The sequence below is a fragment of the Mastomys coucha genome, unplaced genomic scaffold, assembly GCF_008632895.1.
Source record: "Mastomys coucha isolate ucsf_1 unplaced genomic scaffold, UCSF_Mcou_1 pScaffold22, whole genome shotgun sequence".
In the NCBI taxonomy this organism is placed as follows: domain Eukaryota; kingdom Metazoa; phylum Chordata; class Mammalia; order Rodentia; family Muridae; genus Mastomys; species Mastomys coucha.
In genome coordinates this window covers 144,761,914-144,778,511 of record NW_022196905.1, presented here as the reverse complement: position 1 = coordinate 144,778,511, position 16,598 = coordinate 144,761,914, and the positions used below count along the sequence as shown (strand labels likewise).

The 16,598-nt window shown below is 45.4% G+C and overlaps 1 protein-coding gene and 1 long non-coding RNA gene across 8 annotated transcripts in view; one reads left to right on the top strand and one right to left on the bottom strand.

Moving 5' to 3' along the window:
* Fry (FRY microtubule binding protein) overlaps positions 1–16,598 on the bottom strand; it is a 407,497-nt gene that overhangs the window by 240,171 nt on the left and 150,728 nt on the right. For 2 of the 7 annotated variants that reach the window (XM_031338829.1, XM_031338832.1), the window contains exon 1: positions 7,439–7,664. The exons of 4 other annotated variants lie outside the window; for them this stretch is intronic. In XM_031338829.1, the coding sequence (XP_031194689.1) occupies positions 7,439–7,508 (70 nt within the window). In that variant the 5' untranslated portion in view covers positions 7,509–7,664. Of the gene's footprint in view, positions 1–7,438; positions 7,665–16,598 lie in introns of those variants that run through there. One more of the 7 variants, XM_031338830.1, reaches the window with a different exon arrangement.
* LOC116068814 overlaps positions 8,037–16,598 on the top strand; it is a 53,467-nt gene continuing 44,905 nt past the window's right edge. The window contains exons 1-2 of the long non-coding RNA XR_004109702.1: positions 8,037–8,147; positions 14,280–14,337. This is a non-coding gene — a long non-coding RNA (uncharacterized LOC116068814). The remainder of the gene's footprint in view (positions 8,148–14,279; positions 14,338–16,598) is intronic.

Below are 16,598 nucleotides of genomic sequence, written 5' to 3'. Positions count from 1 at the left end.
ATCCCCTGGAACTGGAGTTACAGATAGTAAGTCACCAAGTGGTGCTGGGAATAGAACCTGGGTCCTCTGAAAGAGCAGCCAGTTAATTTCCTTAACCACCAAGCCATCTCTCCAGCCCTACACTGTACTTTTAAGTCTTAATCAGAGGTAGCTATTTAACTAAGACCATTATTTATTCATACAAATCTGGCCTGGAATGTTACAAAATGGAACTTCATGATGCCATATGAATATGTAGAATGACAGACATTCTACATAGAAAGAACTAAATGTCATCACCCTTACCCAGTCCATGGAAGGAGGTCAGATTGGTCATAGTCAGTTCATTAACACAGGTGTGAGTTACCCGTAGCTAATGATCAGGCCACTGGGGACTAAGCTGGGCAGAGGACAGAGAACGGCCCCCACCGAAGCCCCTCACTCCTCAGCAGCTCCAGCTCATATCTGAGTCCAGCTCACACCGAATATTACAAAATTGAAAAGTATATGTGACCTCTCAGTCGCTTAAACTGTGCCCCAAAGTAAATGAATAAGTTGTGAGCATTCAAATGTCTTGAGACAGAAGTCTCTTCAAGGGTATTTCTTATCATTTGAAGTATCTAAACCCTGGCAATTTTCTCAAATATTCTGGATTGACCCCAATGTGGGAAATTATTCAGGTCACATCTTTGCTACTTGTTTCTAAACAGAAATACAACCTAGCAGAAAAACATCAGTAATGTGGGCAAATGATCATTTTAAAATAAGTTAAAAGCATACATACATTTACACTTAATCTATTTAATTCAATTTACTTTAACTGGAGGTCTGTCTATGTATGTATGTACACATATATGTATGTATGTACATATATATGTATGTATGTATGTATCTATCTATCTATCTATCTATCTATCTACAAACATATCAGTATCAATGCTGCAGCTCAAATCTGGGGTCTCATGAATGCCAGACAGGCACTGTACCACTGAGTTACATTGCCAGCCCTGGAGCCAGTCAAGTGACATACTTGCATATACCTTTCAGAGTAGGAACAAATCAACACAAAAGTAATTATGTGTTATATGTGTGCATGTGTGTGATGTGAAGATGAGGCTGGGGGCGGGTGGGGAACTGCCCTGTAGTATTTGAAAAACACATGAAGAACACTTGCAGATTCTTAGCTTAGGCCCTTCAAAGAGGCTTATCCTAAAGAGAAGGCCCTCTGCAGCAAGAAAAGAAAAAAGGTGTGTGTGCACGTGCATGCATGTGTGTATGCATGAGATCAGAGAAAGAAAGAGAGGGAGAGAGAGTGAGAGATTGTATATACTTAAGCACGCAGGGAGAGCAGGGTGTGCCAGAGGCTAAGAACTGGCAGAAAGTATTAAGCAATAAAAATTTAAATAGCTATAAAACACCAAGTTCCCAACAGTGCTCTTGATCCTTCGGCCCTTTTGGCACATATAAAAACAATGCAGGGGCTGGAGAGACCACAAGGCAGTTAAGAGCACGGGCTGCTCTTCCAGAAGTCCAGACTTAGATTCTCAGCACCCACACAGCACTTCCACAATCTTCCTGAGTCCCAGGGGATGCACCCTCTTATGCCTTCCATAGGTACCAGGCACAGAAGTGATGCACAGGCATTTATGTAGGCAAAACCCTCATATAATTTTTTAAATAAACAAACAAACAAACAAAATACTGTGATCAGTGTTGGGGAATGGGTGGATGGTATCTACTGACCTCTTGGTTTGAATCAAAAATCACTTTCTCAAGTTTCGATGTTTTTTCCAAGTTTACAAAATGTGGATAAAATATATCCCACAGGGTTGTCGGAAGGAATAAAGAAACAATCATTTGGCCTCTTTTGCCCAAGGTAGTCTCAGAAGACAGCATCCCTGCATCACCATTAACTTTCACTCTAAAAAGTGTCCCAGTTTGGATGAATAATTATGTGACTGCCCTATATATAAGTCATTGAGCACGGCATTCAACACAGAATGGCTGTGTCTGTTATTTTAGGGCTGCTCACGCATGGCTTGCCTCGATTTTAATGAAGTGTGCCTTAAATTCAAAACAAACAAATAACAATAACTATGGTATAAACTGAGGGCCTCCAGCACCAGATGTCTACAGGGAGGACATGACTGCTACAAAGTATCATTGAGAGGAAGGAGTTTATGGTAAACTCTAGGGAGAAAACAGCCAGAGGCATCTGTGCCCAGCGCAGGGAGAGGAAGTAGGAGATTGAACGTGACCAGCAGGAGGAGAGTGCGCAGGCAAAAAAGACCAAGAAAAAGAGATGGCTAGTGGTTAGGAGCACTGACTGCTCTTCCAGAAGTCCTGAGTTCAATTCCCAGCAACCACATGGTGGCTCACAACCATCTGTAATGAGATCTGATGTCCTCTTCTGGTGTATCTGAATAAATAAATAAATTAATTTTAAAAAAAAGAGGAGTAAGTTGGGGGGCAGGGGGCAAGAGATAACAGGGCTATGAGGAAGTGAGAAGCTGGGGGGGGGGATTAGCTTAGAGTGGGGCATGGTAAGACGAGCTGGGAAGAGCCAGGATGCTAGCATGGATTCTGTAGCAGGTACACGTGTATCTGAGAGGGCCTGGAGGCCAGCATGAGTTTGGTACACTAGCAGGCATGACAAGTAGTCATTTGTCCCAAGTTTCTTTTGGACTTGACAACTACCACCCCCAATCTGTCTCAACAACAAAGCCAGCAATAGATCCCTTTCTGCTGGAGAACACGGATGCTGGCATAGGGTATTGTTTCTTATTAGGCTTATTAACTGCTTCAGCAGAAGTGACCCTGTGGCCTCTGAGGGATATGCCATCACCTAATAGTTATGAGCTACGGAGACATGCAGCCTCTCCCCTGCCGAATACAGACAATAATGCTTGGTCATTCCTCCATGGAAAGGATCAAACACTGGGATGTAGCTCAGTGGTGGAGCACACGTTCCACTTGTATGAGGCCCTGAGTTCTAACCTCAAAACACACACACACACACACACACACACACACACACACACACACTACAGACACCCTAAAATGTGTCTGTACTTGAATTGTACCTTGATAGGTTCAGGCAACTCTATTAATGTTAATTTTCCACATCTTTACTCTGATTCTATAAAAGGTCTTTCTCTTGGAGCCTTTGAGGCTCACCTGCCATATATTTAAACACCAACAGTAAGTACAGCTCAGCTCATTGTACTGCCCATATTTCTTTGGCCCAGCAACTAATGTCATCAAGCCAACATTTCTGTGCTAAATGGATTCTCTCTCTCTCTCTCTCTCTCTCTCTCTCTCTCTCTCTCTCTCTCTCTCTCTCTCTCTTTCTCTCTCTGTGAAAGGGTCGCACACAGATGAGGGTAACCTTGAACTCCCTATCTACCTGCCTCTCTGTCTGAAGTGCTGGGACTACAATGGTGAGCCAACAAGCTCAATGGATATTGTCCTTATCCACAGGATTAACTCACTACACCTGGGAACCCTGACTCTGGTTCTGCCTACACATACAAGTTTCCTTAGAACAACCTTAGCCACGTTGGGGCACACACCAATCTCTACGCAAAGAGGTCATTCAGTTCTTCCAGAGCTATTCATTGTGTGGGGAGTTCTATGGCCCTGAAAGGTTTAGTGAACATAAAGATGTCCTCAGTGGGCAGCAAAGACTGGCTAGGTCCCACAGGGAGGGTGTACACCACCCTGGAAGGAGCCAGGTGATTCTGAATAGACTTTACTCAGTCTCATTGGGCCAGTGTTCCCTGAGCATCATAGGGCGGTTAGCAGCACAAGGGAGCTATTTAGACTTTTCAGACGATGACGGTGAAACCCACACACTCACTCTCTCTGTGTAAACTCCCCTCCTCTGTGAGGGAGCTTGAAGCTAGCCATTCCAAACTTCATCTGGAGCGATGCTAAAGGCCAAAGCAACTTCCTGACACAGAGACACTCCCAAGCCAACTCCACAGAGCTAGAAGGCACATGTTAAGGAAAGCAGAGGGATTTGATAGTGGTTGAGATTAAAAGGGGGGGTGTGGGAAAGGGGGGAGGGGTGAGGGGAAGGTCAGGGGGTGTGGGGAAGGGAAGGGGACGGGAGGGGAGGGGAGAGTGGGGTAAAGTTTAAAAGTAAATCCGAATTGTCATCTTTCTTTAGACTTTTCTTGCCCATGGGTGAAGTAAGTGTTGACTAGTCATAAAATAATCCACTGAGGATGCCAAGGTGAAGGGAAGAAGGCATCTAGGCCACGGTTTAAGTTTAGGTTCAGAGGAGTTTAGGCTGAGGAGCACCAGAACACATCTGTATTATTTTAGCATTTATCAAACATTCACAGTGTGTTAGACGTTGTCCCAAGTGCTGTGTCTGAATACCCCATGCCTATTTGGCACCCATTACTTCTGCTTGCTTTTCACAGACGAGGAAACGGAGTCACTGGCTAATCCACGGCCACACAAGCACAGGCCCTAGAAGATTGGCCGCAAGCCCCTCTGGCTCTGTGACTTGTGGTCAGGGCCTGCCAGACTATGGGGTGGAGATGGGAATAGCCAGGGATGTGGGAACAAGTCCCCAAACTGCAGAAGACCGAGAGTAATTAGAAGTGAGAAGACAGGAATGCAGGGGTGGGCGGTGGGGCACAGAAGATATCGCCCTGAGGGAGATTGGGTATTGGAGTTTGAATATTACCAGTATGGCTGAGACAACCGTGGCTGTGCCCACAGACACCAGGGACAGCAGATGATCAGCCCGGGGAAGTTCTGGATACAGTGGAAGGAACACCAGGACAGTTGTCCAAGAAAGTTAGGGAAAAAGCTGCTTGGTGAGTCTGTATAAGAGGAAGTGACATTTCCAGACACCAGGCTACTGCAAGTCCTCACTTCATTCAAACCGAAGGGCAGCCTGACAGGATGGGTGTGGTGTGTGTGGTGCCACTGGGGAAAAAAAGTGTCGAGGCCACCAAGTAGATATTAATTCATCTCACCAGGCAGCGACCAGTTTGCTTAATTGGCTTGTTAATTCTTCTGATGAGACAAAGATGTATATATATAATGACATTTTGCCCCACAACGTGCCCTTTCTCTATCAAATGGAAACCTTAACCCATAAAAGTTTATGACGTCATCTTTCCCTTTACTACTGCCCAGCAAAGTAGTCAGCTGTAGCTGCAAAGTTTGTTTTATTGCTTTTTAATTGCTGCACTTGTGTAAATAAGCACCACCATATAATTAGGGGGCTGGTTCTCCATTCAGGTATGTGGGCGGACATCCTCAGCTTTCCAACCTGGGAAGCTGGGCATGCGCAAGCACGCGGTTAGCTGCTTGCCCTGCGGTACATCCTTTCAGCCAAGGTTACACTCATAGGCGAAGCCCCGAGGCTTCTGTTTTCCACTTTGTGTTTTGTACAGGCAAATTCCTTTCTCTGTTCGCTACTGGAAACATGTAAAACTTAGAGATGAGAACTATGCCAGGTTGGGCGCAGGTAAGAGTTGTAACAAGCTCAAAGGGGATAGGCAGCCGGTGCGTTTGCCTTTCCTCTTAAGAAAGGGGCATAAACCATCGAGACCTGCCCCGCCCCCAAGAACACTGGGATAATTACCACCTTCATTCTCTTGAAATAAAGGAATTAGGACACACATTCGGGGCTCTGTCATAATTGTCTCTTCCACATACCCCACAGCCTGGCATGTAGCAGGGTACTCAGTAAATCTTTGCTAAATGAACTGGGAGGATTTGAAATTATGTCACAGATACTCTCAAAGTTGAGATGAACAATAATTTTGAATCATTTCTTGGTGTGGGGATGCAGGGAGAAAAGTAAGGAGTTTAAGGAAAGTAAAGCATTTACCTATCCTGTCGTTTGAAGGGGACAAGGGGAGAGGATTTTAAAGAATTCCCTCCAGGTATTGTACAGCATAATTTTCCATCCTAAGGCAAGGCAGAACCCAATGGAAAGAAGCAGGCTGTGGAGTAGCCAAACAAAGCTTAAAATCCACATCCTGATGTCACACTTATAAGCAGGGTATTTTGTTGTTTGTTTGTTTGCCATTGAGATAAACTGCTCTCTAGAGTGGCCAGTCTGTCAAATTATTTTCATTAATCAGAGGGTCACCAGACAAAGGAAGATTCGTCTGTGAGGATGGAGTATCCAGAAAATGAACCCAAGTTAAAAGATTTATGGCTTCAACAAAGCAGCAGCATTGCTCCCAAATGGCCTCTCACTTGCACAGAAACACTCCAGACAAGCCCCCCAGTGCATAGTGGGGCTCCCTGAGCTGGAGAAAATGGCTTCTGTGGAGATCATCCAGAGATGCAACCCCTAAATATCTCTGAGCAAGCAAGCGCTTCAGCCTTCTCAAAACAATCCAGCCCAAGTTCTCCTGCCTAGGTTTGTTTACATCAAAAGGATTTTTTGGCTATAGGTCATTCGTGGAGGATATGTTCAGCACCTCTCAGGATTCCAGGTAGGTTAATTAGTATATACCCAATAAAACATAGAAAATAATTTTTAGAAACAAATTTTTAATTCAAAACAGTCGAGAGCATCTAAAAGACCTGTCAGTCCTTTTGGCACCAAATCAGTACAAAAGCAGATACATCAATAAAACTCTGTTTTTAAACTGTGCAGAAAAATACAAGGTATCCCTGAATAGCTGAAGGCCTCATTCTGATTTTTAACCCAGACCCAGGATGGCTTAGATGGCCTTTTTGAAATAGTGAATTGCTAACAATTTTTATATAGGTCCGAAATGCAACTTCAGAACCAAGATATTTTTATAGCCTAATGAACCATCTGGGTCAGAACCATACTTGTTTACATTTCAGAAGCATGCTTGTACTAGAGCAACTGAGATCTCTAGAAGCTGGAACGGAGAAATAGAATTCTGAACATCATCCCCAGGGACCAGGGATAGATCAAATGGATCTGCAGATGGGTCTGTGTCTAACAAAGGTGAGTCGTAGGTTTTGGACTTCCAAGTAGTTTTCCCTCTTCAGACAATACCCTAATAAGACAATTACAAAGTATTCTCTACCCTGCCACACCCCTTCCGTTAAACAGCACTTAACAAAATATTTAGATGAAGCCTGAACACAGCAAATAAACACCAGGCAGGCAAGGAAGCCTGGTATGCCGAACCTGCCCTCCCCGGTGTCGGGAGGGCCGTATCTCTGGAAATTTTATGAAAAAAAAAATCTACTACAATTCTATTGCAGCCTTCAAAGTTGAGCAGGGATAGTTCAGACACTGACGTTTCTGATTTTCACAGCAGAGAGAGAGAGAGAGAGAGAGAGAGAGAGAGAGAGAGAGAGAGAGAGAGAGAGAGAGAGAGAGAGAGAGAAACTTCCTCAGCTCACAAACATATGTGTCCAGTTGAGATCTGATTTCTCCAACCTTAGCAGCATCCAGAAAACAAAACCGAAAAAAAAAAGCATATTATCTATTACTCACCGTTACTCCAGGATTTCAGTAAATATTTGATACTGATTTCAAAGAAGCCGGAATCCTGCTGGCTGGCCATGTCTGCCGCATACAAAGAAGCTCCTAGGACTGGAAGCTGCTGTTGCAGGAGCAGGTACCGGGCGTGGAGATGTGCCTGTCACAGGTTAGTGATGTAAGCGAGGGTCAGAAGCAAACGGCCACGCTCCTCATTTAAAGGACACCAGGAGAGATGCTCAACCTCTCCTCCTCTTCCTCCTCCTCCGGGGCCAGGGCTGGCTTCTTATTTGCTGGGTGCTGATCTCCCTTGCAAGCCTTCAGAGGCAGAGGCCTCCGCTGCTTTCACTTCAGAGCTGACATAAGCAGCAATGCCTGCCTACTGCCAGCGGCCGCCCACATATTCAGCCACAGCCAGGTATGGTGGCAGAGTCCCCACCTGCACCGTGAGCTGCTGCACTGGGGTGGACCGATGATGTCTGGGCCTCCTGGCTGCCCACCCTGCAGCCCCCTGCTGAGCGATGGACTGAAGCCCCGCCCCCAGCCCCTGCCTTTCACAACCTGAGCTCCCACCCAGCTTCCACCTCCCTGCTCCGGGAGGAATTCGCCAGCTGCCTGAGGCTCCTCGGTGCAGAAAGGTTGGCAGGCAGCGGCCTCGGGTGTTCTCAGAATGCGATTTCCCCTTGTGTCTGTCCCTGAAAACACTCAACTGCGGCACTCTGCGGTAAGCCAGCTGCACCCTTGCATTTGGAAGCAGCGGCGTTTGGGGAGGGGTGTGTGAGTGTGTGTGTGTTGGGGGGCGGGGGAATCCTTCAGCCTCACTGCAACCGAGAAGCCAGACGTCTGTCTGCCTGGTCTTTCCTTCCTTCTCTGGGATGTGCAGACGGGGATCCGCATTTTGTGCAATACAGGCTTTTTGCGGGGCACCCTAGCCCCAATGCCTGAAGGGAAGGTACCTATGCTTAGTCGGTTTGCCTGGCGAACGCCTGGATTCCACCATGGACCGGTTTCTTCATGTTGTCATTTCCAAGAATCACGCAGACCAATATACCTTATTTCATAAGCACGAAGAAGCTGGGATGCAAAGGCATTAGGCACCTGCCTTCTCCTTCCTTAATTCTTGGTATCATGTGTCCTGATTTCAGTCGGCTTTGTTTCTCACAACTAATACGCTTAGTGGAGGGATTAAATAAGAGAATTGTATTTTAACAACGACCGCAGCACTCTGTTAGGTGAGGTTTGACCAGCCATCTCGAAAGCCACTGGGTCTTCTTCTCCCCAACACATTTATGATCGGGAGCTTCCAATAGAATGAATTATAATGTAGTAATTATTTAACGACACCTCCCCCCTTCCCGCACACAGATGTACAAATTCCATCCTCCAACTAACACACAAACAAGACTTCCTAGTTCCTTTCCTAATTCATTTGAGAAATGAAAAGAGGACAGTATACTTTTTATTTTTTAGCAAAGAACTTTAAAAACCAAATTAAATGCCACTTCTAGAAATGTCCTGTTTTACCTGCACATTCTCAAATGCAGATTCACTACAGGATACACCCCAATAATCTTTCCCAACTGTTATGAAGGGCTTCTGCTTCCCCAAAATCCTTCATTAGATGGAGGTCTCTCTAATTCATATGCATACTTCAATGATGAGCTCATTTTCTTTTATCAGCTGTACTGAGAATGTATGAGCTCTATGTAAAAGACGATTGGAAGGCTTTCCTCCGAAAATATCCATTAATAACTGGGTTGGCAGTCCCCCATCTTACATGGCATTGAAAGAACAGGCCGCAGGGGTACTGAGAAAAGTGCTACATTGGCTCTCCTGAGGCCCCAGTCCCACCTGGCACCAGCTAGTTTCACTAGCATTGAAGCCTAAGAAAATCACTAACTTTGCTAAACCTACACAGTGGGCATACTCAATGCATCATCTATACAGTGGGCATACTCATTGTGCCCATTTACACAGTGGGCATACTCAAGGCACCCATCTATACCCTCGGCATAATCAAGACATCATTTCCTTGTACATAGCACACTCACATTTTGTTACTTACTGAACCAACTTATTATTTTACTCATTGCTTTTCTTATACAGAACTCACTTTTTTTCCTGAGGTAACTATATTTTAACACCATTTCTGTCATATACAAGGTATATTGATTTTGAACACCTTATTGGGAAGAGAGCAGGTTGGAGTCGTTGCGATAAGCAAACAAGCTATTCTATATTGCCACTATAAACATTTACTGTTCGTTTGCTTTTGAGGCAGGGTCTCTCTATGTCTTCCTGGCCATCCTGGAACTCACTATGTAGACCGCCTGCCTCTACCTCCTAAGTGCTGAGGTTACAGGTTAAATATATAAAAGTTTTACATCTTAATTTGGGGCTTGAGAAAGGGCTCAGCTGTCCTTCAGGAGGACCCAGGTACAGTGCCCAGCACCCCCAAACATCCGTAACTCCAGTTCCAGGGGTGCAGCACCTTCTTCTGGCCTCCACAGGTACTGCATGCATGGCACACAGATACACATGCAGGCAAAACATTCATATACATAAAGTAGAAATGAATAAATCCTTTAGAAAAATCCCAACAGATTTTTAAAAAATTTTCAGTGGTGCTATGAGCATACTTTCTGGTCAAGAGTTCCACGCATATGTATTTCAAAGGAAATGATGATAAAGACTTAAAGCCAGTTAGGAGAAAAAATGGCATTTAGTTTTCCCTGTAAAGAGTGAATTGGTTGTACTGTATCAGGCCCCAAGCTTTTATTTTAGTAAGTGGACATACATCCTAAGCAAACAGGAGAGGCTTTTTGCTCTGCTCAAAGGCTGGCCAACCAAAGGGAATGAAATCTGCTACAAACTCAGACAAAACCAGCTTCTTTTGTTTGTTTCTCTTGGGGAGGGGCTTATTTTAAAAAACAAAACAAAACAACAACAACAACAAAAACCTGAAAGCACCTAAACTACTTTGAAGTAGAACAATAAAATCAAAATGTGTCCCTGGCTTGTCCCCACTGTCATTTAAGACGACCTATAGCTATCTCAGTTCTCACATCCCTAAAAGTCCTCAGCCATCTCTGGAGACTAGACAGCGAACAGACACTGGGGGCTGAAGGAAAGATAAGAGGGGAAATGGAAGGCGGCCAGAAATGGTATCAAAGAGTAGCGTGTGTGTGTGTGTGTGTGTGTGTGTGTGTGTGTGTGTGTGTGTGTATGTGAGAGAGAGAGAGGGAGAGACAGACAGACAGACAGACAGAGAAACAGACAGAGGAGAGAGGGAGACAAAGGCAGAGGAGAGAGAGAAACAGAGACTGAGAGACAAAGGAGAGGGAGAGAGACAAAGGCAGACACAGAGGCAGAGACAGAAGAGAGAGAGACACACACACAGAGACAGAGATATAGACAGAGGAGAAAAAGAGACAGAGACAGGGAGAGAGACAGTGACAAAGGCAGAAGCAGAGGAGAGGGAGAAAGATAAAGAGACAGAGACAGAGGAAGGGACAAAGGAAAGAGAGATGCAGACAGAGTCAGAGGAGAGACAGAGGCAAAGGAGAGAGATACAGAGACAGAGGCAGAGGAGAGAGACAGAAGCAGAGGCAGAGAATAGAGGGAGAGAGACAGAGGCAGAGACAGAGAATAGAGAGAGGGAGAGAGACAGACACAGAGGCAGAGACAGAGACAGAGGCAGAAACAAAGAAGAGAGAGGGAGAAAGACAGAGATAGTGACAGAAGAGGGAATAAGAGAGGGAGAAAGACAGAGACAGGGAAAGAAACAGAGTAGAGAAAGACAGAGACAGAGAAAGACAAAGTCAGAGGAGAGAGACAGAGACAGAAACAGAAAGTAGCTGAGACAGGGGCTAGCAATTGTAGCATCTACATTTATAGAACATAAATTCTGTGCTAAAAATATACATTTTAAAATCATATTTACAAGATAGGGGCCTATGACTGGTCTCCTTTCTAGATGAGTACATTGAGGTTTAAAGAAATATAAGGCTGCCGGGCAGTGGTGGCACACACCTTTAATCCCAGCACTTGGGAGGCAGAGACAGGAGGATTTCTGAGTTTGAGGCCAGCTTGGTCTACAGAGTGAGTTCCAGGACAGCCAGGGCTACACATAGAAACGCTGTCTCAAAAAACAAAACAAACAAAAAGAAATATGAGGTAAAAGTCACATATCTAATAAAATGTATATCTAGCTCATTCAGTCACTCATTGCTGATAAATCATTCTCATCACCATTATCACCACCACCATCATCACCACCACCATCATCACCACTACCATCATCATCATCACCACCACCACCACCACCACCACCACCACCACCACCACCACCATCATCATCATTACCATCATCCCATCACTTTTGGTTGTAAACCAGACAAGAGTCAACTTCCTTAGAGAATGTTCAGGAAAGAGACACGCAGAACCTCTGATAGCTGACAGCCTACTCACTGCCCACTTCCCTGGCCTTTTCCTGGATGAAGAATTGTCTTCTGGGGCCTAGAGATAGACGCCACTATTTTTCACAGTAATCTGATCACTGTACAGGTTGTGTCTCTCCAGGGACTCCTGACCCAGGGTGGTGGTCGGATGGACCACAGGTGGGAAAAATCCAGCCATACGCTGTTCTCCACGTCAAGGGTAGAAGGACTCTGCCTACCCTGCTGTGGGATAGAGTCATCTGAGGACTCGGTCCAGGGGAAGTGTGTATATTTTATGATCAAGACGAAAGGTCTGGGCAGGTGGGTGTGCTGAATGGCGCAGAAGGAACCAGTTTTCTGAGAAGAGGGTGATCAACATGTCCCTAGTGTCCCCACTTAGGAGGTGACAGTGCATTATGAGGCAGGTAGAGGGTGCTCGGACTGAATCTCAGAATCTATGCCATTTGCCTTTCCCCCTATCACAGTGTTTTAGTCAGGGTTTCTATTCCTGCACAAACATCATGATCAAGAAGCAAGTTGGGGAGGAAAGGGTTTATTTGGCTTACTTCCAAATTGCTGTTATCACAAGGGAAGTCAGGACTGGAACTCAAGCAGGTCAGGAAGCAGGAGCTGATGCAGAAGCCATGGAGGGATGTTCTTTACTGGCTTGCTTCCCCTGGCTTGCTCAGCCTGCTCTCTTATAGAGCCCAAGACCTCCAGCCCAGGGATGGCACCACCCACAAGGGGCCCTACCCCCTTGATCACTAATTGAGAAAATGCCCCACAGCTGGATCTCATGGAGGCACTTCCCCAACTGAAGCTCTCTTCTGTGATAACTCCAGCCTGTGTCAAGTTGACACACAAAACTAGCCAGTACACACAGCCATATGCTTCTCTCTCCTTCCTCAAGAGCTGTCTCCCTCCTGTTCATGCCTGTTGAGGCTACCTCTAGGGAAAGATGTGTATCAGAAGCACAATCAGGGGCCACCAAGATGGTGGTGAATGCCACCAAGCTCAATGAGTTTGATTCCTGGGACCCACATGGTGGAAGAGATAATCAAGTCCCACAAGCTGTCTTCTGACTTTCACACATGTGTCATGGCACACATTTGCACACAGACACACAGACAGACAGACATACCTACACACACACACACACACACACACATGTCACAAAAGCATAGTGAGTTTGTTTTTTAACTCAGATTTTATTTATGTTTTCCTAGCATTTTTGGACAATTTCTTGAGGCTAAAATGTGCGGTCTTAAGAAGGAAAATAGGAAACTAAAGCTAGGCTGTCTGGATGCTTGACTGCCTCACAAGCTGTTACCCTGTGGTTTTCAAGCTTCTGAGATGACTGGGCTGGGGTGGAGTATGCCCCCTTTCCCTGTGGACCCATGTAGGTGAGGACCACAAGCTGTCACCATCACAGATTGTACACTCACATGAGCATCGTTAGGTAGAGGAACCCAAAGAAACAAAACCGCAAAGGCTACAGTGACAAACCTGAAGAAACTGTGCACATGTGACAGCCCCACGGTGACACATCATCTAAGAGCTGTTCTGAGGGGCCAGCATCATGGCTCACTGAGTAAGAGGGCTTGCCACTAACCCTTGTAACTTGGGATGCAACCCCAGGAACCTACACGGCTGGAGGAAAGAACCAACTTGTGTAGGTTGACACCTGACCACCAAACATGCTATAGCATATGCATGTCCACACAGACCAACAAATAAATGTATTTTTGAAATTGGGGGCTCTGGGGCTGGAGAGATGGCTCAGCAGTTAAGAGCACTGACTGTTCTTCCAAAGGTTCTGAGTTCAAATCCCAGCAACCACGTGGTGGGTCACAACCATCTGTAAATGAGATCTGATACCCTCTTCTGGGATGTCTGAAGACAGCTACAGTGTACTTACATATAATAAATAAGTAAATAAATAAATAAATAAATCTTTTTAAAGGGGTGGGGCTAGAGAGATGGCTCAGCGATTAAGAGCACTGACTACTCTCACCGAGGTCTTGAGTTCAATTCCTAGCACCCACATGGTAGCTCACGACCATCTGCTCTGGTGTATCTGAAGACAGCTGTGGTGTACTCACATACATAAGTAAATTTTAAAAACAAAACAAACAAGCAACTGGACCTGTTCTGAGGCAAATTAAGCATCACCTACATCGAGTTAAAACGTCATGAGCTGATCTTAGTGATGACAATTTCAGGTTTCATTTTACAGAGCTGAGGATCAGACTCAGGGCCTTGGAAGTGTCAGGCATGAGGTCCCCAACTCAGACATATGCCCAGGCCATCATTTTTCTTTACAGAGTGGGATGAAAAAGAAATCTCACAAAGAGAAAACCTAAGAGTCGAGTGTTACAATAAACAATACGATTTTCTCTGACCCATTTTAAACACAGCGTTTGTTGATCTATGCCAGACCTTGACTGGGGGGAAGCCTGTGAAAACATCCATGAGGTGAGTACCAGAAGCAGGAACCTGCTCCTTAAACCCCCATCCCTCAGGCGAAGAGCGGCTCAGGCCTCGATTTGTGAGTGTTGAAAACACTGACCTCATTCCTCTCCACAGCGGATAATTTTCTTCCCCCAGTGGATTGAAATACATTTAACTTTTTTGAATGCAACAGAATTTCATTAAGGCAGAGTCAGCTGTTGAATGGATTCAGACACAAACAAGGGAAAAAAAAAATCATGTTTCCTAAAACAGCTTTTGTTTAAAAGGTAGCAGCTTTAAATCCCTTTTTACCCAGCTCCCCTGCAAAGGTGTTTTAGAAGGCACCCCAGGCACCGGGACAGATGAACTCGATGTAGATCTCACACATAGGAAAGTCTTCCTGAGCAGAAAGCAACAGGAGACCCTTAGAAATGCCAGCAGAAGATGTGGGAGCGCGAACCACCCCATCCCTGCTCAACACAGGACCAGCCCTCCAGATGCCAATGCTACCTAACAGTTATTGAGCACTTTACAGCCTCAGGCCACATTGCATCACAGAAACAAAGCTGAATTAAAGACACAGCTACTGGGCACCGCTTGGACTGGCCTGGGAATAGCATTAGAACAAACAAGCTGTGGTACCAGCTACCTCAGGCTTCTACCCTTGGAAGGGAGAATTGGGCTTCTCCATAGGTTCTGCTCCAGATACTGAACTGTGAGTTTAGAAAAGATACCCACCATCTATGAATTAGAAAGAGGGAGTAAGGCACCATATGCCAGAGCTGAGTCTGAGCTGTGTACACAGCAAAGCCCTTAAGCATTTCCTCACCTCCGTTTTCTTGTCTGTCAACAATGTGGATCACACAGACCTGCTAGCCAGTGAGCATTTAGGTAAGTGACAAGTTTCAGGTACAAAATGTCCCTGTAAGCCCAGAGTCAGAGAAAGAAAAGCAAGAGAAAGGGGTCCTGTAGAGGGAGGGACTCCTGACCCGTTCCCCTACCCCTACCCCTACCCCTCCTTCCCTGCTGGCTACCAAGGTAACTTTCATGGACCAACCTACACCTGTGTATCTGCAGCTTGTTATTTATTTAAGATTTTATTTTGTATGTATAGGTATTTTATCTGCATATATGTATGCATTTTCACTATGTATAATCTAGTATCCAAGGAGTCCCAGAGAGGTCATTGGATCCTCTGGAACTGTGGTTGCAGATGGTTGTGAGCCAGAAGGTAGGTGCTGGCAACTGAACCTGGATCCTTGGCAAAAGCAGCCAGTTTCTCCAGCTCAGGTATTTGAACACAGGGTTCAGGCTGATGGTGCTTTTTAGAAAGGTTATGGAACCTTCAGGAGGTGCAGCCTTGCTGGAGGAAGTACGTCACTGTAGGCAGGCTTTGTGAGCTTGTAGTTCCGCCCACTTCCATTTCCTTCTCTGTTACCTGTTGTGGTCTCAAATGTGATCTGCTTCCTGCTCCAACCTTATGTTCCCTGCCATCGTGGTCTCTGACCCTCTGTAACCACAGTGTTATTTTAATGAGCTTTCTGCCTTAAGATGCTTCTGGCTGTGGCATTTTATCAGGGCAACAGAAAAGGAATCAATACATGCTTACATTACGCATACACAGCGATGCTTCTGCATGTAATCGTGTGTTTACAGTGACCTAGCAACAAAGGCTGAAAAATCAGGGATTAGGAAGGTTTATCCTGCTTCTGATTTGGACATGATGCTACAATCCTGGGCAAATTATTTCTCCAAAATCATCCACCAGTTTCTGTGTTCAGGCTGACATTTGAATTTTTTCATATTTGGAGGGAGGAGCCAGAATAAGAGGAAAACAGAGTACTGTGTGATAAATGGCATCAATCCACTTTCTCGATGCCTGTTAAAGGTACCCCTGAAGGTACATACTAGCTTGAGAAATGCAAAGCTGAGGGTCAGTAGGGATGGGATGAGAAAAAGATAAATCAGTATTGAAGCAAGCAAGTGGTCTACTTGCCTTATGACTGAGGCAGTATGAGAGCACTACTTGGCTTAGAGGAAATGATAGAACTAGACACCATGGAACTCCAATAAAACCCAGGGTATAGAGACAGAGCTAAAGCCAGGCTATCCTCACTGAGCTTAAAGATAGTGACTAAAGAAACTGAAAGTGAGCCGTGGTGCATGCCTTTAATCCCATCATTTGGGAGGCAGAGGCAGGCGGATTTCTGAATTTGCGGCCAGCCTAGTCTACAGAGTGAGTTCCAGGACAGTCAGGGCTACACAGAGAAACCCTGTCTCAAAAA